General features: G+C 48.1%; 1 protein-coding gene across 1 annotated transcript in view; it reads right to left on the reverse strand.

The window, feature by feature from the left end:
* Positions 1-26,570, reverse strand: part of RHOQ (ras homolog family member Q) — a 28,926-nt gene extending 2,356 nt beyond the window's left edge. Inside the window, exons 1-4 of the mRNA XM_075267050.1 lie at positions 26,116-26,570; positions 14,290-14,348; positions 8,469-8,633; positions 6,030-6,125 (exon numbers count right to left, since the gene is read on the reverse strand). Coding sequence (XP_075123151.1) covers positions 6,030-6,125; positions 8,469-8,633; positions 14,290-14,348; positions 26,116-26,257 — 462 coding nt within the window. The 5' untranslated portion in view covers positions 26,258-26,570. The remainder of the gene's footprint in view (positions 1-6,029; positions 6,126-8,468; positions 8,634-14,289; positions 14,349-26,115) is intronic.
* Between the last annotated feature and the right edge of the window lie 445 nt (positions 26,571-27,015).

A 27,015-nucleotide genomic window follows, 5' to 3' on the forward strand; every position in this document is an offset into this window, starting at 1 on the left:
GCTGCATCTAAATCCCGGACACAGTAATCCAGGTACATGTAGTGAGACTACAAAGCAGGCAGAAGCGCCATAAGCTGTTTGCAGCTCTGCCACCATGTGCCTACAGCCTGCAGAGACATCCGCTGGTTCTAGCCCGCTGGGTAGGCCTTTATGTCCTCAGTCATGAGCATGCACGCTGTGCTATTAACCCTCCCATTCTGCAGCACTAGCAGTTTTTCCATAAGTCCTCCTGACCATCTGTATAGCAGTGAAATGATTTGTATATTTGCTGTGCCCCTGGCTCCTCTCTTTGTGATCGTCAGACAGACTGCAGCTTGTGAGTCACTGTGTGCAGGAGGACGGGAGGAGGGGGCGCTTCAGCCATTGCTGACATCATTTTGCAGGCAAATGTAAGAACTGCACATCCAGGTAACCCGGCGGAGGTCGGACATCAGAGGTGCATGCATAGCAATCCCCTAATAGTCCCAGGATTGCCTCCTTTATTCCAGGGCTATCCTGGTCTGCAAAGCAATGGGTCATATGTCTGTGTTAGGCAGACAGCCATGAATAGGTTAAAAAGAGGGGGGCATGTAGGGGGCAAAGGTCGATATCGCCCGCGCAGGAAATGGAGCTGATTTCTTCGTGAATGACATATCACTACTTCAATATGGTGCCCACTCTTCTAATACTGCAGAGACCTGGCGCCCACTATTGGATTCTAGCTCAATCATGAGCATTAGCCCTTTCAAATGGCACCCCAAACTCTGACAACCGCCCCTCCTCTGGTGCTTCCTACGTCTTACTTTCTTTTTCCAAGATGGCTCCCGCATGGTGCAATTGGGGGGAGCCATCCAGTGTTCATGACAGCTGGGAGCCCTATGTACATATCCAGGCTTGCCTGTGATAAGTCTCCAAGGGTATAGAAGGATTTCTCCATAGACGGCTGTATTGCAGTCTACGGGACGAGTAATCTAAAGATCGCAGGTTCAAGCCCCGTAGAGGAAGCTAAAAAAAAAAAAAATTATATCTATCTATCTATGAATGGCGTGTCTGTCACACAAGAGCACAGGCGCTATATTCACAAGGAGGATTTACGGGGGCATTTGTTGCCCCGTCTTGGTCAGTGTGGGAACCGTCAGCCAGGCCCCCCAGCGATCAGTCACTTATCTTGTAGATAGGGAATAAGTGTCTTTAATGGCACAACCCCTTTAAGGTGACCGGTTATCTTTCAGATCTGCTTTGGAAAGGGTTTACTCAGAGTAAACTGCAAAAACGTGGCCACAAAGTGAGAAGTGTTGGTTTATCGGTTGGATTTCCTAATGTCGCTATTATGTAAGCCGCCTGTATCTCTCGTATTGGAGATTGTTCTTCTCTTTTACTGTGTGTTATCTTTGTGTCTGTTGTAATCAGCTGGTATAGAACGTCCCGGCGATGCTCATAGACAGCCATTGTGGCCTAATGAAAGGATTGGATAGCGATGGCCGATCCTTCGCAGCTCAATCACGTGAATGGCGGCTGAGATACAGTAAGGGAATGTTCAGACGGTGGAAAATGAAGAGGAATTCATTTTCGTTTTCCAGCCGCTTCCTATCTGTGACGGGATGCCGATCGGCTTTCCGTTGCGTACTAAGTCCACATGAATAGGCCCGATCAGCAGGGAGTCTCGAGCCACAGAATCCACGGCCAAGTTGAGCAGGACGCTTCTCTGCTTTCAGTGAAAACAATGGAAGGGCGAATCTGGGTGGAATCCGTGTCAAATTCCTCCGTGTGAACTTACCCTTTACTTGTCATGGCTGCTACACGATGGGGCAGGTTTACCAATCCTCTATAATACACAGTCCAGTCATATTAATGTGACCAGCGCCTACTTTTGATGTCAACGTTACATAACCAATCACAGAAGGCACGTGTCATCAGCCATCTGGGTGCACTCATCATTGTGGAAGGCACGATGGATCAGCACCAGTATGCATCTATCCTTGCAGACCATGTTCACCCCTACATGCGTAATGTTCTTCCTCCGGATGATGGCATCTACCAGCAGGACAATGCCACGTGCCATAAAGCTCGCAGTGTACGTGTGTGGTTCGAGGAGCACCAGGATGAGTTTACCATACTCCCTTGGCCAGCAAATTCCCCGGACTTGAACCCAATCGAGAATCTGTGGGACCACCTCCATTGGATTGTTCGCTATGAATGCTTCACCGCGTAACCTAGCGCAGCTGGCCACGGCACTGGAGTCGGCATGGCTCAACGTCCCAGTGACATCATCACAACATCCCCTCTCTTCCTGCACGTCTCGCAGCGGTCCGCTCTGACAAAGGGGGTTATTCTGGATTTTGACAGGTGGTCACATGAATGTCACTGGACTGTGTAGTTGGACAATGAACACTTGGACTAGACGGTCTTAAAATGTGCAAGTGGCTGATAGTGGAGGATAGACCTGGTACGTCTTTAGACTGTATAGTCTTAGCTTATGTCACCTATTACGACCGTAATTTTCGATGGACCTCCCACACAGCTATGGTCAGAATTTTGGTGCACATTGAGAGAAATTTTCAAGCCTTGTCCTCCTGAATTCTGGCATAAAAAAACTGCAACATATTGAAAAAATAAGTGAGAATATGAACCTGGTTAGCCTGTGTACCTGTGTGCACCAGATACATAGGTAGCAAAAGTGAAGTAATGGACTATAACGGGGGTCCGCCAAGTTTTTGACGTTTGTATACCGAAAAATCCGAAACCCGGGGACAGATGTGAACCTAGCCTGACACAGACTCCAGCAAAACTCACTTTAAAAGCTCCCCTTGTGAAAAACACCCCCTTGTTTGTTACTAAAGCCTCATCACCTTCAAAGGCCAAGTTCACAGTTTGCAAAAAAGTTGTGTTCGTTGCAAATTCTGGGGGGGGGGGGGGGGTTTGAGCCAACGCTCCATGCAATGATTACCAGCTGGTGCAGGAATCTTCCAGGCACAATGCACCCTGGGGAAAAGTATGCAAATTAGATCTTCATTTTGCAATTACAAAGTAAATTATTGTAGATTTTGGAGACTCTGCGCACACCTTGTATCCACTGCAGCCAAATAAGGGGACGAGTCTGGTGAATGTGACACAAGCGTGGGTGCAGGATCGCTGGCTGAGGACGCTAAAGCTAAATTACCTGGAAAGGATAAAAGGAAATACATTGTCCTTGAAATGGGACCATTTTTTTCTGAAAGACAATTTATCTTCCTGTTCAGTAGGCAGCAAAAATTGCAAGCGGCGGTTCTCATCCGCCTGTGCACAAGGCGTCGTCATTGAGGGATACACGGAGAATAGAAATTGGAGACAAAATGTTGTGGAAGCCGATAGATGATGAGGCAGAAATACGGTCAGGAGCATAGGGTAAAAGAATCCTAATAATCGGCCGTGGCATATTAGGAATGTGCGCGGTCATGGGCTGAATTGTTAGAGGGCGGTAGGCTTCGTGTACATGTCCGAATGTGCCCTCGTAGGGGGCGCCCGATGGACCGTTCTGTTCTGATGAAAACAAAGCAGGTTCTCTCTTGCTCCGTTTCACCAGAACAGAACGGATCAGAAGCTGCCATAGAGGTGAGAGCATAACAATGCAAAAACCTTCAGGCCCTCTACCCGTCTACAGGACAGGGAACCCCAATCCACAGCCACATCCACTTGAGTTACAGTAAAAGCCAAGATGGCCGCCTCTCCATACAGACAAGGGCCAGATGCAGAAGGGGTTAACGGGACACTATGGATATACCATAAGGGTCTATGATGGAATACCCCTTTAATATAAAAAGTTAAAGAACTACCCTGCCTCCCTGAAATGGTCACACTGTGACTCTGCACCCTGTCCGCTCATGTTTTATGCAGATTTCTTCATTTTATTTTCGGAGCAATATCTAACGAGCCGATCTCCGATTTCCTTCTGATAATCTGCCCGCTAATAGATTCCTGGCAGAGAACTGATGTCATTCTCCAAAGCTGGTAAACCTGCGCGATAGGTTGGCAGTAAATGGCCAGGACTACAGTTACATGATGTCATTATAGCCATATAGCCCTGCGATGTGTACGGGAGGTGTCCGAGGATAGCGCTCAGGAGATATCGCTCATCATTCCGGATGTGCCGTCCCTCCTGAGCCCTGACAGGGGTGTTGTGTGGTCATAAGTTTTCGTGGCTGATTTGCATCCATGTGGCACTGTGTAGACTTGAGTCTATTCAGTGATCCGTGCAGTGGTGACGGCCATTTTCGACAATCGTCGATTCGTGAGGGCAGTGTGCGGCAAGCACATGGACCCCATTATAGTTTATGCGGATCGTGTGCTTTTACAGCACAGCACTTGCAATTGTGTTTGTATTCTGTTCGGGGGGGTCTCCATGCGGACTCTTCCCGGACGGAATACAAAAGCAGATGTGAACAGGGCATTACTCTGAAAGAGAGCTAGTTTGGACTCCTTGTAGGAGGCGTTCACCCTTGCACCCGATGTCTGCCCTGTGCCATTCTGCCAGGTTTCCGTCCTCAGCCCCGAGAAACCGGACGGGGACAGATTCCCAGTGGTCAGCTTTAAAACCCATTCATTTGAAAGGTGTCCGCCAGTGGCCTCTCCGCAGGGAAACCGTTTTTTTTTCCGCTGGACACAAAGTCAGACGCGCAGGACTTTGTGTCTGACCCAAAAAAACGGTTTCCACGTATAGAGGGCCGTCTACTACCAAAGACTCTCTGCCCACATCCCAGACTTCATATCTGCAGACGAGAAGAGGAAACTCTACATCCTACTGGGAGAAGAAGAGGCCACTGTGGAGATCACTGCCCAATACGTGTCCAGCTGTCACCAAATAAGAGGAAGATGAGACTCCACGGACTGTTATATTTATCCCAAAACACCCGCCCCACCCCACCCCACCTCCCCATATAGCAGTCACCAACGAAGAGGAAGATGAGACTCCACGGACTGTTATACCCCAAACCAACTGCCCCGCCCCACCCCACCTCCCCATATAACGGTCACCAACGAAGAGGAAGATGAGACTCCATGGACTGTTATACCCCAAACCACCCACACCACCCCCACCACCCACCCACCCGAGTCCAACTCCCCCCCCCCCACTCTACTAGCTTTGGCAATGCCAAATATCTATTCGGACGTGCCAATAAAGCTTTTTTGATTTGATTTGATAGAGGCCGCAGGCAGACACTAGGGGTTGTAAAGCCGACCTCCGGGAAGTAGAGATGAGCGACTAGTATTCGATCGAACACCTTGCTGCCATAGGAATGCATTTTAGCGGCCGATCACCAAGGGGTTAAGCGCATCGAACATTCCATGTGTTTAACCCCTTGGTGATCGGCCGCTTACACGCATTCATATGGCAGCGAGGTATTCGATCGAATACGAGTCGCTCATCTCTACCGGGAAGCCGTTGCCTGTCCAGTTTCTCGGGGCTGAGGACGGAATCCCGGTGGAATGGCACCGGGCAGACGCCAGGCGCAAGATCTGGACGAATCCTGCTCAGACTTGTACATTACAGTTTACCCCAAGCAGGATACGTCCAGGGAGACTGCAAAGATGGCAGTCAATTCTAACTCTGCAGCTGCAATCTTACAGGCCAAGATCGTGCCTGCAGCCTGACTAGATTTAGCGCTGGTTAAAGTGGAGATGCAGACCCTCACCGCTTCACTTTAACCAGTGTGCAACCGACCGTGCGGGGAAAAGGGAATAGATTTTATTCTTCTCCTGTCCCGGTCACTTTACCCATTACGACTATATACCAATTGGATTCTATTTCCTTAGGGATACACGAACACCTTGGACAACGGTCGTCGCACCCCTTAGTAGTAGGAGACTCCAGAGCGGAGCTGACGCTTTGTATCTTCCAGTGCGCGTTATTTTATCAGGAATGAATATTTCCAGTCTAATGTCCTTTCCCATTACCCGTCGGGCGGCAGGAGCGCCATAAGAATGTCATTACCGGAGTACAGATGACATGGACTTGCACAAGGATCACTACAGCACCCCGCACATAATGACTCCATCTTTGCCAGCGTCTTTACCTCTTTCGCCAGCTTGTGCCCTTGCTCCACAGTAATAGGTTTTTCCTTCACATCATTTAGCTTTGCTAGAGTCTTGGGATCATCTCTTAGGTCGATCTGCAAGTCATGAAAATAAAAATCACTTTTTTTTTTTGCATTTTTTTGTATTCTAAAACATGAAAAAGCAAATAGACGTGTGAAGCGGAGAGACATCAGAGACCGGGAGAACATCCGATGCCCCGGCGCCCTCGTAGCCAAGATTTTAGATTTAATAACGCATTTAATGAGAAGCAAAAAGAACGGGCACAGCCGGGCGAAATGACCTGACCTAATACTGTACCGACGCGAACATCCGCTCTGCATACATTTATAGAGCCATCCCATGACTAGGACTGACGGCAGCCGTACATGGGCCATTATATACGGAGCAGAACTATATACAGGACGGGTGTCATTTCTTAATATGTCCTATTACATGCTGATGTCGGCCAAACCCATAAACTTATTCATGAACAGAATTCTAGAATTGCAGTGAAGACTGACACATAGCTATACTAGGCAAAACAAGGCAACTGTAGCATATACCCCATATCCATCTGGATTATATGGCCATGTAAAGCTGGGTGGCACACTGTATGGGCCCTGTAATAGTGGCCATTAGTGGTCGTCATCCAGCATCTATGACATGTTTATGGAGGTTATACCACATATCTGATAGGTGGAGGTCTGACCGTAGTATAGGGGATAAGTGCTGATCAGTGGGGGTCTGACTGCAGGATAGGGGATAAGTGTCTGATCAGTGGGGTCTGACTGCAGGATAGGGGATAAGTGTCTGATCAGTGGGGGGTCTGACTGCAGGATAGGGGATACGTGTCTGATCAGTGGGGTCTGACTGCAGGATAGGGGATACGTGTCTGATCAGTGGGGGGTCTGACTGCAGGATAGGGGATACGTGTCTGATCAGTGGGGGTCTGACTGCAGGATAGGGGATAAGTGTCTGATCAGTGGGGGGTCTGACTGCAGGATAGGGGATAAGTATCTGATCAGTGGGGGTCTGACTACAGGATAGGGGATAAGTGTCTGTTCAGTGGGGGGGGGGGTCTGATCGCAGGATAGGGGATAAGTGTCTGATCAGTGGGGGGTCTGACTGCAGGATAGGGGATAAATGTCTGATCAGTGGGGGTCTGACTGCAGGATAGGGGATAAGTGTCTGATCAGTGGGGGTCTGACTGCAGGATAGGGGATAAGTGTCTGATCAGTGGGGGTCTGACTGCAGGATAGGGGATAAGTGTCTGATCAGTGGGGTCTGGCTGCAGGATAGGGAATAAGTGTCTGATCAGTGGGGGTCTGACTGCAGGATAGGGGATAAGTGTCTGATCAGTGGGGGTCTGACTGCAGGATAGGGGATAAGTGTCTGATCAGTGGGGGTCTGACTGCAGGATAGGGGATAAGTGTCTGATCAGTGGGGGGTCTGACTGCAGGATAGGGGATAAGTGTCTGATCAGTGGGGGGTCTGACTGCAGGATAGGGGATACGTGTCTGATCAGTGGGGGTCTGACTGCAGGATAGGGGATAAGTGTCTGATCAGTGGGAGGTCTGGCCGCAGGATAGGGATTAAGTGTCTGATCAGTGGGGGGTCTGACTGCAGGATAGGGGATACGTGTCTGATCAGTGGGGGGTCTGACTGCAGGATAGGGGATACGTGTCTGATCAGTGGGGGTCTGACTGCAGGATAGGGGATAAGTGTCTGATTAGTGGGGGTCTGACTGCAGGATAGGGGATAAGTGTCTGATCAGTGGGGGTCTGGCTGCAGGATAGGGGATAAGTGTCTGATCAGTGGGGGTCTGGCTGCAGGATAGGGGATAAGTGTCTGATCAGTGGGGGGTCTGGCTGCAGGATAGGGAATAAGTGTCTGATCAGTGGGGGTCTGACTGCAGGATAGGGGATAAGTATCTGATCAGTGGGGGGTCTGACTGCAGGATAGGGGATACGTGTCTGATCAGTGGGGGTCTGACTGCAGGATAGGGGATAAGTGTCTGATCAGTGGGGTCTGGCTGCAGGATAGGGAATAAGTGTCTGATCAGTGGGGGTCTGACTGCAGGATAGGGGATAAGTGTCTGATCAGTGGGGTCTGGCTGCAGGATAGGGGATAAGTATCTGATCAGTGGGGGGTCTGACTGCAGGATAGGGGATACGTGTCTGATCAGTGGGGGTCTGACTGCAGGATAGGGGATAAGTGTCTGATCAGTGGGGTCTGGCTGCAGGATAGGGGATAAGTATCTGATCAGTGGGGGGTCTGACTGCAGGATAGGGGATAAGTGTCTGATCAGTGGGGTCTGGCTGCAGGATAGGGGATAAGTGTCTGATCAGTAGGGATCGGATCGCAGTATACGGAATGTGTCTGACCACATGACAGGGCATAAGTGTCTGATCACATTGGCTGATGCCACCAAAACCCACCTGCGTGCCCACTAGTAAAAATGGCACATTTGGCGCGTACTCCTTCAGCTCGGGCACCCATTCCTCCTTCACATTCTGAAAGGAAGCCGGATTTACCACAGAGAAGCAGATCAGGAAAACGTCGGTCATGGGATAAGACAATGGTCTCAAGCGATCGTAATCTTCCTGGAAGGAGAAGGAATGATTAATGCTCGGAGCAGACCCAAGGAAACATGGCCAGACACTGGAGATTATATCATCTGCCCACACCGAGGAGGAAGACATTAGTGAGCGCGTGTGAAGGGAAAGACGGAAAGACTGCGGGGGGGGGACGACTTATATATACACCATGCTCAGGAACGTCATCTATATACCGTAGTGTGGTCCCTTATCCCAGATCCCCAGGGCCACGTCTGCTTGTGTGACTACATAAGATGTGAAACTACAACTCCCAGCATGCTCCATTCACTTCTGTGAGCACACATGGCCCTGTTGTCGGGATGGGCGGGGGCTTCTCCCCGATCACTTATTACGTATCCATTGGATAGGTGATAAGTTGTAACCTTGTGACAAGTATAAGTCAGGTATATAGTGATAGAAGTTATCCCTTTAACCCTACAAACTCCAGCAACGGCAGCGATTCTCTGACTCATCCGATAAACTGTATTGATAAGCAGAGGCTCAGCCGTCAGCGCGCAAAGGGCGGCGAGAACGAATTTTAATGGCCATTTTTACGGTTTACTAATGTGAAGAGGACGGGTCTGATTTTTAATGGGTGGTAAACAAACAAGGACAAAGTGACTGGGAAGCTGAGGGCTATTTATAGAGTGACAGTGACTGATGCAAGGACTGGGATGACTGCCTGAGGCAGATGACGGAATAGTCGTGTGTAGACGTGGGGTCATCAGATCAACCGTGAACGTCTTAATGTGCGGGGGCCTTTATGGGGTTCTCTGACTTAGAAAAGATTGACAAACACCCTGTATGGAAATTCTGAGGTTAGGATTCTCATATATTAGCCACAGAAGAGAGAAGTCACAAAGAATGTATCTCGCTCTGGAGGACCTGTCCTGTGTTACAAAGTATCTCTCGCTCTGGAGGACCTGTCCTGTGTTACAAAGTATCTATTGCTCTTGAGGACCTGTCCTGTGTTACAAAGTATCTCTCGCTCTTGAGGACCTGTCCTGTATTACAAAGTATCTCTCGCTCTTGAGGACCTGTCCTGCTTTACAAAGTATCTCTCACTCTGGAGGACCTGTCCTGCTTTACAAAGTATCTATTGCTCTGGAGGACCTGTCCTGTGTTACAAAGTATCTCTCACTCTGGAGGACCTGTCCTGCTTTACAAAGTATCTATTGCTCTGGAGGACCTGTCCTGTGTTACAAAGTATCTCTCACTCTTGAGGACCTGTCCTGTGTTACAAAGTATCTCTCGCTCTTGAGGACCTGTCCTGTGTTACAAAGTATCTATTGCTCTTGAGGACCTGTCCTGTATTACAAAGTATCTCTCGCTCTTGAGGACCTGTCCTGTGTTACAAAGTATCTCTCGCCGGAGGACCTGACCAGTACTGCATTACAGACCATCCATTGATTTACATAGGCTCTGTGTATTGCTTCATCTTCCTCCAAAATCTGATGGATAGAGGCAAAGCTAACAGGTCAATTGGAAAAAAAAAAAACTAGAGGTTTTTTTTTATTTCTGTTTCCTCCCCACATAAGTCTATGGAGAGGATTCCACTTAGTCCAATATGCTACTACCCCTAAAATACACACAGGTCCAGACATATGAGATTTGGAAGGTTGTTTGAGGCTGCTTTAGTCTTCCCTCGAATGATCGGACATGACACCACTGCTCTTCTTTCTCCTTACAAGTAAACAGGTTTATAGGGTCCCAAAAGAGATGCCATGATATTAGCCAAGGGTTAAAAAATAAATCCCTGGTGTCCACGTAGTCTCCCCATATCACGGGACCACTAAAGCAGCTCTATATCTCGAGGACACCAAACAACCCCCCACATCTCAGCTCCATCACCAGCGGGACATGGGCCATAATCGGGGTAGGTGGAGTTGAATATTGGGATCATCTGCAGTCAAGACTGAATTTTTAGCTTTAAAGAGGACCTGTCACAAGGTCTGGAAAGCCGATCATCTGATAGGTGCCATCATCCTGAGCATGTTGGTGTTTTCTTTCCCCAAATCCGTTCAGCTATTCCAAAGCTTTAATGGTGATACAAATTAGACAAGTGGGCGGTAACACTGTGCTTTCTCTATGTGCTGTATGTCATGCAGTGTTACCACCCACTTGTCTAGTAGACCCCAATTTGTATCCTCACCAAAAGGGCTTATATCTTTGGAATAGCCAAACAGATTTCAATAAACAAAACACCAAAATGCTCAGGGTGACAGCGCCGATCAGATGATGATGTCATTGGGCTTTTCAGATCTGGTGATAAGTCCTCTTCAAAGTCTTTTCTGTAATTTTCCATCTTGCAGCGTTGCGAATACACAGGAAAGAACTTCAATAGTTGCGAATAGTTCTGAGGCGTCACATCCAAGTTCTATTACAACCTGGCAGCTTGTACTTTCTGATCCTTAAATCACAGACCATCTGCTACATCTGTGGTTTAAAGAGAAATTCTAGTCTGCCCCTGCGAGCGACACAATCCGGTATGGCCGAAAATAAATGCTGGGCACTAGTCCAATGTGTAACCATGAAAGGCCAGTGATAAGTGCAGCCTATGGTGTAGGGTCTGAACACGTGTGCGGTGCACAAGGGCCAGTATGTGGTGCATTGGTTGGGTTTCATGTCTAGTAACCTCGCCCGGGCTCAAGCTGAATTCAGTCTACCCCGTGCCTGTATAATGCCCCTATAAAGACCAGGGACGGCAGGAAGGTACTGACTGATAATGCTGAGTAACCTAAACACAAGGGAAGGAAATAGAAACATTTTATAGTACAAGATCATCACGTATCGAAGGGACGGATCCGGCACAAATCTACACACCCAGCAAAATATCTGCAACCTACACAGATTGTCACCAGATGAGGTCACTTGTCCAAGTTTCAGAGCAAGGTCAGAGAGGACTTCAGACAACCTGTTCATAGGCGAGTGGGGAATAAAACAAGTCGTACGGGAATTAAAGGGGAAGTCCATTGCATGTTTTTTTTATTGCTCCACTGCATCTAAAATGAAACCGCTGCAAAAACGCTTGAACTGTGGGCGCGGTATATAGATGATGTTTTGGTCCTGTGGTGTTCGTGGAACATCTAAGTGTGAACATAATAGGCCTATCATTCATATGTGAAATTGGTGGTTCATCTCTCCCTTTTCTGGACGTCCTTATAGCCAAAGGATATAATGGCACATTGGACACCAGGGTGTTCAGAAAGGCAACGGCCACAAATTATTCCTGCAATCATGTAATGGGACAGTAGACATCCATACCCAATAAAGAGGGGTATACCACATGGTCAGTAGCTAAGGCTTAGAAGGAATTGCTCTGGGGGGGGCGGGCGTTTGTGGACCAGGCAGCAGACTTGAGAACCCATTTTTTAAGACGGGGTTACCCAGATCGTGTCCTCAGAGAGGCCTTTAAATCCTCTTTGGCTTGTGATCGCACCCAACTGCTTAGAGTTAAGGAAAAATCAGATGACTCAGGCAGTACGGTCCGAAGAATTGAAACTTAAGACAATGGAGCGTCCGAGGTGCGAAACATATTGCAGCGCCATTGGGATATCCTAACCCTTGACCCCGATATAAAGGCAATTTTGCATAGTTAAGTGAGGGCGCGGAGCCTTCTTGCTGTCTATTCTAAGCACTTTGCTTCTCCATATCAGGTTGTCTGTGTAGGGCTTGCGGGCACTACTGCGCATGCGCGGATTCTCTTCGGAGTCTCGTGCGACGGGTCCGTGCTATGGGCATCTGCACAAGCAGATCCTGTGTGAGGATTTTTTGGTATGACTGTTTTATATTACATGTCTATAGCATGGTTTTAATGTATTAAATGTTATGTTTTAGTTGCATCAGTGCTTTCTCTTTGCTGAATTATCTGCTGCACAATACGTGCCATCTGTGAATATTGAGCACGTGTGGACTCGTGTTTTGCTTTTTCTCGACATTTAGGGACATAAAGTCTGGGGTTGGATACTACAGTCTCGCCCAATGAACTAGACGGTATGCAATGTCAACTGTGAAGAGGTCACAGCAATCACATGTATGCTGCAACCCCTGGACTACACTATAGCCTCTATGAAATCGACCATATACAATGACATGACATCCCTGCAAATGTCACGACCCCTTGATAAATATCCTCCAAGGAAATCCATGGTGAGAAATGCAAACTGTGAATAGCCATATCAATGCCACAACCCCTTCAAATAGCTGATCAGCAAGGGTCTCGGGTCCTGAGGACAAGTCATCATTAAAAATTAACGGGAAAACTCCTCACAAGCAGCAGATTTTTGGACCTTCCAGTTCTTCTGCTTTAGACTTTCAAAAACCCAAGCTCATGTTGCAGAAAAGAAAACCTTGGCACTTGGATAAGCTGAGCATGCATGTGCCTGGGGCAGTCAGGAGGAATAAGTAGGAGTCGACCAGGTCTTTGGAAAGCTTTACCCCAAATTAGTGCTAGGAAGTGAAATCTGCAGAATTGTGTATTAACATCCTTCCTATAGAGATTTCGGCATAGATAAGACCATTTCTTTATATGCACAAGAAACCCACTTCCTCCGGCCCTCACCACCTTCTCGATTTCCTCTAATTTTTATCTGATGGTCGCTGCAAATCGCCATTTCTCCGGTTTTACACCATCGGCTTGTCCACGCTACCAATACTGCAGCTCAACAAAAATGAGAAGCTACTAAATAAAAACACAATTCGGGATGTGATTTTTTAAATATGCCACTTGTGTAGATCTCTCCCCCTCCAGCCATGGACTTAGGTAACCCCGACCAATGACACCACTTAACTATTTGCAATAAGACAAAAATCGCATCTCAACACTAAACCAATGATCCAAAAACAGCAGTGGAAAATATTCCCAAGGACCGGCTGCCTTACATTTTGCAACTGCAACTTCTATTCCAACCTTGAACGAATGCCAGGGCTTCGAGGAATATCAGCGGAGAAATCCACTTACTACTGATCGGCTGCCATTCTGCAAACTCCAGTAACGCAGCGGATACATAAGCCCTGCACATTACAATATGTAAAGGCCAGCCATTCAGACAGACTGCGCTTGTGCCCTGCATAATGTGATGGCAGGGCTGCTCAGCCAAGGGGATAATCGGCAACCAAAATGAAATCCTTGTATGCATTTGTTGAAATTCCTTTTTCCGCTGCAGTTGGTCATAAAACATTCCTGCCGTTCATTTATAACGGCGACTACAATGACAGATGACAGGGATTAAGCAATAGAACCACGTGGCTGCCTGCACGGATCGAGTCTAATTGACACGGACTGTAGGAGGAAATCTCATCTGCGGTTTAAAGGGACATTCTCCCTAAAATTCTATATTGGAGGTTGTGCCGTTTGCCAGGTCCCCCGGTGATCAGAAGGACGAACGTCCAACGTCCAACGAAGGCCTCCTTGTGAATGGAGCACCAGTGCGCTTTGTGTCCATGGCCTCGGAGAGTGACGCGAGTGCACAAGGAGGCCATAGGGGGACGTTGGTCCACCAGAGTGACTCTATTCTGGCTCACAATGTCCCTCAGCTCTAGTAGGCCGCATCCATTTCAAGAGGCTCCTGGACATTGTAGGAGTAGTAGGCAAAATTATACAAACATGAGAACCCATGAAGAAGAAGAAAGAGCAAATATTCATCCAAAGTATCATACTCACTTGTCCGGCTGTGTCGTAAAGTCCGAGGAGATACTGTCTACCACCGACGGTAACGCTGACTGAAAAACAAAACCCAAAACACACAATATTGGGTTACATACCGCGTGTAATGAAACTTTCCAGTAAAATACTTTCACAAACAGGCAGAACATGGTAAGAGATAGTGAGCCACGTCATCAGGTGTCCATTATACTACAGTCTATAACCCTAATGGCAAACCTTTGGCATGGGTGCCAAAGGTGGCACTCAGAGCCCTCTCTTTGGGTACCTATCCATGGAACAGATTATACTGTGTGGGGGCCACCGTGGAGCAAATTTTACTGTCTGGGGTTCACTGTGGAGCAGATTGTACTGTGTGGGGGCCACCGTGGAGCAAATTGTACTGTGTGGGGGTCACTGTGGAGAAGATTGTACTGTGTGGGGGTCACTGTGAAGCAGATTGTACTGTGTGGGGGTCACTGTGGAGAAGATTGTACTGTGTGGGGGTCACTGTGGAGAAGATTATACTGTGTGGGGGTCACTGTGAAGCAGATTGTACTGTGTGGGGGTCACTGTGGAGCAAATTGTACTGTGTGGGGTTCACTGTGCAGCAGATTATACTGTGTGGGGGTCACTGTGATGCAAATTGTACTGTGGGGGCCACCGTGGAGCAAATTGTACTGTGTGGGGTTCACTGTGCAGCAAATTATACTGTGTGGGGGCCACAGTGCAGCAGATTATACTGTGTGGGGGTCACTGTAAAGCAGATTGAACTGTGTGAGGGTCACAGTGGCGCAGAAAGCTCTATAAAGCCCCATTTGTATGACCATATTTTGCAGGTCTGTAATTGTGTGCAATAGTGGATCCGTACATTATTAAGGTTAAATTGCCGTGTTGGCACTTTGTGATAAATTAGTGGGTTTTGGGTTGCAGTTTGGGCACTCAGTCTCTAAAAAGTTCGCCATCACTGGTCTATAAGATACTCTATATACACTGGTTGCCATTGAAGGCGCTGGTTAGACAAAATGGAGTCTAAATGGATGTAGACAGGGGGTAGAGGTAGGCCAAGATACTCACCTCTTCCAGGTGCTTCAGCGTCCCAGGCCACCGTTGGGTCCTGGAGCTTGTTCCAGTGGACTGAGTGGCAAACAGGTCATGTGCTGCTTCATACAGCTGATCTGTGGGGGTCTGACCACAACTGATCTTCAATTGATGACCTCAGAAAAGGAGACTGCACAGGGTAAGGAAGAGCGCCCCCCTATGGCTTACACAAAACCAATCCGTATAGAAACGTCAACGCATTCATTTTAGAGTATTAAGAAGGCAATTTGGTCCTCGCTGAACTGATAAAGAGGGAAAAAACTGAGAAAGAGGGCAACACCACAAATCCTAATGTATTGCTCTAAGGATTTCAAAAAATAGTCTTCTGCGTAATCCGAGTTATACCCGGTGACCTCTGAATTATTAATAATCACAATAATGATTTATTCACTTCATTAGACTTTTCTGATTCAATGTTACGGGTTTTCTTTTTACTCAGCGCATTGTAAATCTACGAGTGTAGGAGACAACTCCGCTTACGTGTCCGTTCCCTGACTCATGGACTGACTCAATGCTCTCGGTCATCAGAATGACACAAAACCAGAAAATTAGAGAAAATGATCGAAAGTCCAATAGTCGATACCCTGGAGAATGTTTAAAGGGACATATTGTATAATGGCAGCCAACAATCTGAGAAGACTTGGGCTATACGTTACTTAAGTGCATCCAAAATGTCCCATTGCAACTTAATGGGACATTAAGTGTTTAACGTGTCACCTATGTATGGGATATAAGGGATGACTGATGGGGGTCTGACGTCTGGGACCCTCGGGCTCCTATCCCCTATATTACTGAAATAGCAGTCAAACACGTACCTGGCCACTTCATATCTATGCCACTGCCGCTCTAAAGTCAGTGGCCGATAGGGCGCTCTACTATTGCCCCAATCATATGGGGTAACCTTAGGACTGGTGGCGGGATAGGTGCGAAGATTAAAATATAGTGCAAACCCATCACGGGGCTTTTATACCTTTATGAAATCAATGTCTTATGCTTAAAGGGGTTGTCAGATATTGGGGGTCCAACCCGATCAGGGGAAGGGGGACCCGAAAAACCCGATGTAATGAAGGTTGTCCTATTTCTTCCCGGATCACAGACAGCACATGGCTTTGAATCACTGTCATGAATAGACAATAAGGCCCCGTTTTGATTTTGATTCAGATCTTTGCTGCTTCAGTCTGGCCGTGGTTGTTCGCCATTTATGTAAGGACAATCCTATAGGCCAGTGATGGCGAACCTTTTAGAGACCGAGTGCCCAAATTGCTACCCAAAACCCCCTAATTTATCACAAAGTGCCAACACGGCAATTTAACCTTAAAGGGGCTCTATCAGCAAAATCATGCTGCTAGAGCCCCACATATGCGTGCATAGCCTTTAAAAAGACTATTCAGGCACCGTAAATGTTATATTAAACTACCCTCCCGTTTTAAAATAAAACCCTAAAAAAGAATGTGCTCTACTTACCGAACGTGAACGCTGGGCGGGCATTCAGGGTGTGTCTTCATCTTCATCCACGCCTCTTCTTCCTCTGATGTCCTCCGGTCCCGTCCTCTTCCGGCGCTTGCGAGCAGACACTGATATAAAAAAAATAGCCTGGGCGCATGCGCAGTAGCCGTAGTAGAAGCTGCATGCTACTGCGCATGCGCCCAAGCTATTTTTTTATATCAGTGTCCGTTTGCGAGCGCTGGAGGAGGACGGGACCGGAGGACATCGGAGGAAGAAGAGGCGTGGACGAAGATGAAGACACACCATGAATGCCCGCCCACCGTGCACGATCCGTAAGTAGAGCACATTCTTTTTTAGGTTATTATTTTAAAACGGGGGGTAGTGTAATATAACTTTAGCGGTGCCTGAATAGCCTTTCCAAAGACTAGTCACGCATATGTGGGGCTCTATCAGCATGATTTTGCTGATAGAGCCCCTTTAATAATGTGCCGATCCACAACTGCACACAATTACAGACCTGTAAAATATGGTCATACGAATGGGGCTTTATAGAACTTTCTGCACCACTGTGACAACCAAACACAGTCCAATCTGTTCACAGTGACCGCCTCACAGTACAATCTGCTCCACAGTGGCCTCCACACAGTACAATCTGTTCACAGTGACCCCCACACAGTACAATCTGCTCCACAGTGGCCCCCACACAGTACAATCTGTTCACAGTGACCCCCACACAGTACAATCTGTTCACAGTGACCCCCACACAGTACAATCTGCTCCACAGTGGACCCCACACAGTACAATCTGATCCACAGTGGCACCCACACAGTACAATCTGCTCCACAGTGGCCCCCACACAGTACAATCTGTTCACAGTGACCCACACAGTACAATCTGCTCCACTGTGACCCCCACACAGTACAATCAGCTCTACAGTGACCCCCCCACAGTCCAATCTGTTCACAGTGACCGCCACACAGTATAATCTGCTGTAGTGGCCTTTACACAGTATAATCTGCTGTACAGTGGCCTCCACACAGTATAATCTGCTGCACAGTGGCCTCCACACAGTATAATCTGCTCCACAGTGGCCTCTACACAGTATAATCTGCTGCACATTGGCCTCCATACAGTATAATCTGCTGCACAGTGGCCTTCACACAGTATAATCTGCTCCACATTGGCCTCCACACAGTACAATCTGCTGCACAGTGGTCTCCACACAGTACAATCTGCTGCACAGTGGCCTCCACACAGTATAATCTGCTCCACAGTGGCCTTCACACAGTATAATCTGCTGCACAGTGGCCTCCACACAGTATAATCTGCTGCACAGTGGCCTCCACACAGTATAATCTGCTCCACAGTGGCCTTCACACAGTATAATCTGCTGCACAGTGGCCTCCACACAGTATAATCTGCTGCACAGTGGCCTCCACACAGTATAATCTGCTCCACGGATGGGTGCCCAAAGAGAAGGCTCTGAGTGCCACCTCTGGCACCCATGCCATAGGTTTGCCATCACGGCTATAGGTGTAGGTCCACTTTAAAAGTCAATTCAAACTGTTGGATGTCTTTATATGAACCAAAACTTAAGCTGTGACATACTCCAAGAAAAGCCTGCGCGCCAGCTGACAGCTTCCCCGGCATATGAGACTCTTGTGCGGAGTACGTGAGAACACTGGCTCAATGTCATACACTTGTTCAGCTTTCCCATGATGGCCGGGCCAGACGGTGCACAGTATCACATCCTAATATAGCCTAGAAAGAGGAAGTCTCAGCAGAGCCAAGTACCATGCAAGGGTAAGTTTTACCTCAAGACCATCGAAACATGGAACTGGGAACGATGTAATGAAGCCAGCGCCAACGCTAATACAACTTATTTCTCGATAGTATAATAGAAGTCCTCCGACCGCAGATATCACAAGACTTTTGGATGTCACGTGGCTCCAGCCTTAGGGGTACTGCATCTACAAACTGGTGGAAGTGCAGATATTGGAGCTTCGTTCTCTTCATGTAGATTGTGCTGGTCGATGGATCCAAGCCAACCAAGAAGAGGCCGCAGCGACTGCACACGCACAACTCCTTCAAATAATTGCCTGCCACCTAATCCCAAAAATCCCTTTAATTAGGAAACTAAATAACATTGCCTTTACTAGTGGTATAAGAGGCTTTTATATCCATGGACGCCCTAGGATGATCCAAGTCCATATCCATATCTTACAGTCGTAAAATGAAGACATGACTCCTTCGTGCAACCAAAGATCACCATGTCATCTTGCTAATTTAAGGGAATTGACTCAGCCCTCACATTCACCCATTCATTTCTATGGCTGTAAGCCCGGGGTAAAACTCAGGACATGTCCTATTCCTGTCCCTTTTGCAGCCTGAGATAAGTGAATGGTGCATGAGAGCAAACGTCATCCATGGGCCGTCCATACCGTCAATCCCAACCCAACTACATGCACACGGTCGTGTACATGCAGCCTAACATATCAAACCCCACACGGCATATACCCAATATCTATCGGTGTTCAGTAGTAGGAACAGTCTCTACCGTCTGTCTCATCACATCATAAGACAGGGATGACACAACTGGCATCACAAATATCTTTACGGATTATTCCACAGCTTTCCAGGAAAACATGGGGCGGGGACAGAGAGCAGACAACAAGACTATAGTGTCGTGATGGCGAACCTACGGCACGGGTGCCAGAGGTGGCACTCAGAGCTCTCTCGTTGGGCACCCATCTGTGGAGCAGATTATATTGTGTGGGGGCCAATGTGGAGCAAATTGTATTGTGTGGGAGCCACTGTGGAGCAGATTATACTGTGTGGGGGTCACTGTGGAGCAGATTATACTGTGTGGGGATCACTATGAAACAGATTGTACTGTGTGTGGGGGTCACAGTGGAGTAGATTTTACTGTGTGTGGGTCACTGTGCAGCAGATTACACTGTGTGGGGATCACTATGAAACAGATTGTACTGTGTGGAGGTCACTGTGGAGCAGATTATACTGTGTGGGGGTCACTGTGCAGCATATTATACTGTGTGGGGGTCACTATGAAACAGATTGGACTGTGTGAGGGTCACAGTGGAGCAGAAAGCTCTATAAAGCCCTATTCATACAACCATATTTTACAGGTCTGTAATTGTGTGCAATTGTGGATACGTACATTAAGGTTAAATCGCCGTGTTGGCAGTTTGTGATAAATTTGTGGATTTCGGGTTGCAGTTTGGGCACTCTGTCTCTAAAAGGTTCGCCATCACTGCTATAGTGTATATGGGTGGGAGGTCAGGGAAACTAGAGTCCACTGCTGATAGTCAGGAGACAACCTCAGGCTAGGGTCACCTCTGCGTTGGAGAAAAAAGTTCTGGTACAGAGGAATTTTCTCTCCGCCATTATCCGACGGACTCCATAATAATTATCTATGGTGTCCGCAGGTAACCACCACGTTAGTGGATGAACTCAACATCTTTCTGGCTCCCATGTGGACCCAAATGACGGAGAGACGAACGCTAGTGTGAAGTCCGAAAGCCACAGTCACTAATAGAAGATGTTCCATAAGGGCTAGGTCACACGTAGATTTTTGGTCTGGATTTTGATGCGGAATCCGCGTCAAAAAACTGCCTCCTACTGAATTCAATGGGAGCCGGTCATTTCCTTCCGCTCGTGGAAAAAAGAAGCGACCTGCCCTAGGTTGACATGGATTCCGCGGCAGTAACCGCTGCGGCGTCCGCATCAAGACAGTCCCTTTGGAATAGGCCCATTCATTTGGGCCTAATCCAGAGTGGAAAGCAGCGACTGTCAGAAGCCACGACAGTTGCATTTTGGTCCGGATTTTGACGCAGGAAGCAAAAACTACATGTGAACTAGCCCTTAGGCTGAGGTCCCACGTTGTGGATATGCTTTTTGTTGCAGATTTTGCAGTTTTTTCAGAAGGAATGTGGCAACCTGGACCCCCTGAAGCTGACCCATGCCATTGCTGCTATCCCTGGGTTCCTTCCTGAGGTAAAGTCATTTTGGCGGGAAATAAAACTGTTGTTGGTCACCGGGCAGATGTAGCGATATTCTGATTGGCTGAGGAGTGAGCCAATGCAATGCAGGGAAGATTCTTCCTCTAGCCCAGTGATGGTTTTGATTGGTTGCTGGGTCTATAGGAAACTTGACCTCTGTCCCAGCAACCGTTATTTCATTGGCTGAGGAGGGGTTCGGTCTCCCTTTAAGTGTCAGTGCCGCGCGGTGACCGTGGTGAGACTCCAGCGCTGTGGGGAAGAAGCCGCCCCCTTATACTTCTCCCTTCTGCTAAATTTACTCCTGACTTTGGCTCAAAAAGACCGATGAGAAATCTGCTACAAAAACACACAAGTGAGGCCTAAGGATGGGTTCACACAAGAAGTTTTTTATGCAGTTTTTTTCAACCCAAGTTAGTGGATCCAAAGGAGTGACTTAGACTTGTCCCTCCTGTAAGATCCACCACTGGCTTTAAGCTTGGCACTGCTGCTGCAGAAGCTCTTTTCCAAAGCGGCCAATCAGACACCATCCTACCACATATAGTTGTGTTTATGGTGCCTATAAAGACCTGTGCTACACACCAAATTTTCCCATATAAGGGGTCATACAGATGTAACGGGGTTAACCGTTGGTCCAGGGATGCTGATGATGCAATGTTGCGGCCCCTGGGTCGTGTGATCAGAAGCAACGTTCCGCTCACTGGTTTGCTTGGCCCCTCCACCCCCAATATAGGTAATTGATTACTTGTGAGCTCAAGGGACCCAGGGAGTCAAAGCGCCCCCTCCAATAACAGAACCCAGGGGTTGTGACGTGGCCGGAATCCTTGGGGCCTGTATATACAACACATAGACTACGCCCGGTTAGATCCGGCAAGTTCACAGCTATTTTCCTGTATGGTGATTTGCACTGCAAAATCTTCAATGTCACTCTCCGGTGTCCACTAGGATGTACCATGGGAAGGCCACAGAAAGATAACCTGACCTCCGCTGCAAACTGGTACTTGACAGACAACTACTGACATTCATGGCGTTGCACAATGGTTGCATTCTTCTCTATTCAATGTGAATCGCAGGCGGCCATGACAGTCATGTGCAAGGGAGAAGAGGGTGAAGAAACATGAAGCGACTTGGGACATATCCTTGGCCTGTCCATCGTTTCGTTCACGTCACTGACTATTAGTTCCTTGTTACCGGCTTCCGGCATCCGCTGCTATCCGTTCTTCCAATCTTCTGGCTGTGACGGACCGTGAGAACAGATAGCGCAGATGTGACTGTAGAGCAATCTGCAAAAATTCACAGTGAAGGCCCAGCCAAGTGTGCACCATCACTGGTAACACAATACAAGCTTAAAGGAGTGGTCTGCCATCAGAAAAACATGCAGCCTTCTTCCAAAAAAGAGCAGCACACCTGTCCATGGGGTTGTCAGGTATTACAGCTCTGCTCCATTAGTCTGGGGCTATCCAGTGACTTTAGCCGCTACTCCTGATGCCTAACATAGTGCGGAGATCCCTCTTTCGATTCAGGCCAACAAAGGGGTTCCAATGTGGGGTGCAACGCAGTGGCTCAGTGGTTAGTACTGCAGCCTTGCAGCGCTGGAGTCCTGAGCTTGAATCCCACCAGGAGTTTGCATGTTCTCCCCGGGTTTGTGTGGATTTCCTCCCATTCTACAAAGACCTAAAAAATACAATGTGATCCCTCTATGGGGCTCACAATCTACATAAAAAAGGGGTCCCCATGTGATCCCCATGTGATCCCATTCACTAGCATTAGTACGGGTGTTGCAGGGTGACATTGTGACCTTTCGTTGTGGAACAGGAACGTCCCTGCCTTAATGTGAATGGGGCTTAGCTGCAATTCAGATACAACCCATGGAACGGTTTATAAATGGCAGCCATGTTACTCCAATCCTGTACATATTACACAATATTCACATCTGGGCTTGGGTGTCCGTTGCTCTGGTCTGTCAAAGGACCAGAACACCAGACACACTGACCACTAAATCATCTATAATGGGGTCTGTTGGGTGTCCACTGTTGTAAATTGAAAGCACCAAATGAAAAAGTTGGACTTGAAGGACTGCAGTTCCTACGGCGGAGTGTCCAAATGGAGACTGAACGCAGATGTGACCCTGGCCTCACAGAACTATAATGAGTTAGATGTATAGCTCGTTACATAATTACTTTCCTAGGAATCAATCACTGGGTTTTTAATGAATCAGAGGAGTCGGCGTTGGGCCACTGACTCTACCGCATCTACAACACCTTTACGCTAGGGCTACACGGCGACTTTGGCCAGGAGTCCATACCATCGTCCTTGACTATATATACTGCAGATAGTAGCGCGCGGAGACAACTCCTAGAATCATAAGTCACTGTAATGGAAGGAGTCCCAGTCTCTGGACCAGGTGCGGTTCAGTAAACATGGCCATTTTCCAGACTGTATTTGTCCGTGTAGATGGCGTCTAAAGGGCTAGAAGAGACCAGCCAGAAATGGGTAACTAGTCACCCAATGGGCCCCGTCTATCACGACTGAGTCACCATGATGAACTTTGGTTGCTGTAGACAGCATTGACACATTTTCTGTGGCTACGTGGTGCCAACTGTGGGCGATTCAGTCTACCACGGTCATATTGATATTGTGTGCCACCATGGCAGCCGTGTGACATCTCAACTGACTTATGGGCAATTATGGATCCCTTTAAGGGCCACTGTGGCTACATTTTGTTATTGTCACTATGAGCAACACTGGCATCAATGGAAAAAATAACGTTGCCTTCTTTTTACACATGAGGCTAATACGACATGATGGGCACCAACTGGCCGCAATCCAACAGGGTCATCTGCTGCCATGTGGGATCTCTATGGACTGGGCAACTGTGCGGCTTTCTATGGCCAAGTACAGCTACGTGCTGCTATGGGACACTGCAATTACATGTTCCATGAGCTACTAGGGGCACCACTGGCATCAAAATAATCAGTTGGAACTCGTTCTACACAAGGACAATATGACAAGATGGGAACCCATAGTCTCAACTGACCGGACTCCACCAGGGTCATTTCTTCTCCGCTGGCACTTGAAGTCGTGTGTCTCCCTGGCAGCCATGCAACACGTCTAATGACTTATCCATTGTGGCTGGTTCTATGGGCAGAACTGCAGCTGCATATTGCTATGGGTAATTGAAGCTACATCTTACTATGGGCAAGTGCACCAATGGGCACCACTGGCATCTATGGCATGGAAATAATAACAATGTGGAACTCTTACTATGTACGAGGCTAATATGACATTACAGACACCAGTAGCCTCAGCTGACCAGTCCATCATAGTCATCCGCTCTCCATTGGCACTTGTAATTGCTCACTGTCATGTGACATCTTTATTGACTGATGGGCAGCTGTAGCTCTTTCTATGGGCACCACTGGCATATAATAATAATGTGAAACCATTTCTACGCATGAGGCTAATATGATGTTATGTTGCAGCGGCCATGCTCATCTATCAGTCTAGACGCTACAGCGATGCCTCCGGTCTGTGCCGGTCACTACATTGGCTGCCTATTCATTATAGAATAAAATATAAAGTTCTCCCCCTCCCCCACAAGGCTCTCCATAATGCCGCACCTCCATACATTTCCTCCCTCATCTCTGTCTATCGCCCAACCCGTGTTCTCCGCTCACTCAATGACCTAACACTTACATCCTCTATTATCAGAACCTCCCCCGCTCGTATACAAGACTTCTCCTGAGCTGCACCACTTCTCTGGAATGCTCTACCCCGGACAATCAGATTAACTCCCAATTTCTACAGTTTCAAGCGCAAACTAAAGACGCATCTTATCAGACAGGCCGATCACATGTCCTAATGTAAACCCTTCCGTACTATAATTAGAATCCCTAAAATCAAACCCTCCTCTGTCCCTGCTCCCACATTACCCCACATGATATGATGTCATCTCAGGATAACTCCATAGGTCCAAGCTCCATCCACATGTTACAGGACACGACTAGTGATGGCTCATACAGTTTTATGTTTGTGTAATGACAGTCACCTCTATTACAGGATTGTCTGACCTCTGTATAAGCAATACCGCCCCTGCTACCTCTTGTGTCACCCCCTCTACCTCATAGATTGTAAGCTCTTGCGAGCAGGGCCCTCAGTCCCATTGTGTGAAATGACTTTCCTTGTAATGTATCTTTCTGTCTGTATTCGAACCCTACTAATTGTACAGCGCTGCAGAATATGTTGGCGCTATAGAAATAAAATGTATTATTATTATTATTATTATGTTACAGGCACCAATGGCCTCAAGTGACCGCACTCCACCATGGCCATTTCTTCTCCGCCGGCACTTGAAATTTTTAAGCAGCATGTCAGCCATGTGTCATGCCTTATGGGCAATTGTGGCTGTTTTTATGGACATAAATGTAGCTACATATTGCAATGGACAATTACAGATACATGCTACTATGGGCAAGGGCAGTCACATGTTCTATAGGCAGCTATGGCTACATGTAGCAATGGCTATCACTGGCATCTATGGCATGGAAATAATAACAATGTGGAACTCTTACACAAGGCTAATATGATGTTAAACCAGTGGCCTCAACTAACCGGACTCCACCATGCGGATTCGCCTCTCCATCGGCACTTGAAATGGTTCGCCGCCATCTTTATTGACTTATAAGCAACTGTGGCTCTTCTTATGGTGAACTATGGCTGTAGGTGGCCACGGGCACTACTGGCATTTGTGGCAAGGAAATAATAATTTGGAACTCTTAGCATGCACCAGACTAATATGACGTTACCGGAACCAGTAGCCTCTGCTGACCCAGTCCACCATGGTCATTTGTTCTCCATCGGCACTTGAAATTGTTCGCCGCCATGTGACATCTTTATCTGATGGGCAACTGTGGCTCTTTCTATGGGCAACTATGGCTATAGGCACCACTGACATCCATGGCATGGAAATAATAATTTGGAACAATGTCTACACATGATCTGACATTACTGGCACCCATGACCTCACCACCATGGTCCTTCGCTCTCCATCAGCACTCCAGTCACCGCCATGGTGAAACAGAAACATTGTTTCTCATCTGAAACTGCACCAAAGTGATACAAAGTATCTCATGCGCGCCCTGCAACTTTTACACATTTCGATCAGGTTGCGTAAAAGTTGCCGTCTATACAAACCGACATGGCAACTAAAGAAAAACTGTACCCATGACCATCAGATGCCAGGGGGCAGCGCGTACGACTACACGGATGGTAAAGTAAGACTTACCGGCGTAGTGGTCGAACACAGTGGGCACGTACTCCTCCGGGAAGGCATCATTGGCATAGCTCATGAGCAGACAAGTTTTGCCCACCGCCCCGTCGCCCACCACCACACATTTCAGCATGCTATTTCCACTGCCATTCGCCATGGAGACTCCTCATCTTAGGGGGGAGAGCCAGGTCACAATGCCCTGCATGACATGATGCCCTCCAGAGCCTTCCCAAAAGTCTCTGCCCGTCCCCAGCAGCAGCAGCCCCGGCACAGAGGACACAATGGTGGTGACACTGCCGGGAAGTTTGTGCATCTCCCGGCGTCACTGCCCTGCTGGCCGGGCACACACACCGAGCCTTCCTCCTCCTCCTCCTCCTCCTCCTGTAAAATAAGATTATTTCTTCCAAAGTGTGCACTTGTCCCCCCTCCCCCAACTTGTGAGGGCACAGCACTTTCCGGCGCTGCAGTCTCAGCCTAGCTTGGCTGTGGGGGGTGCAGGCTGGAGGGACCGTGTGTAAAGAGACTGCCGCGGCGGCGGCCGAAGAGGACTGCTGTGTGCCCTGTCCTTAGTGCTGCTGTATATATACACACAAGAGGGCCCTGTGCAGCACCCCTATACTGCACAGCACCTCCATACCAGCACCCCCATACTGCACAGCACCTCCATACTGCACAGCACCCCCATACTGCACAGCACTCCCATACTGCACAGCACCCCCATACCAGCACCCCCATACTGCACAGCACCTCCATACTGCACAGCACCTCTATACTGCACAGCACCTCCATACCAGCCCCCCCATACTTCACAGAACCCCCATACTGCACAGCACCCCCATACTGCACAGCACTCCCATACTGCACAGCACCCCCATACTGCACAGCGCCCCCATACTGCACAGCACCCCTATACTG

This window comes from Leptodactylus fuscus, chromosome 3 (assembly GCF_031893055.1).
Source record: "Leptodactylus fuscus isolate aLepFus1 chromosome 3, aLepFus1.hap2, whole genome shotgun sequence".
NCBI lineage: Eukaryota > Metazoa > Chordata > Amphibia > Anura > Leptodactylidae > Leptodactylus > Leptodactylus fuscus.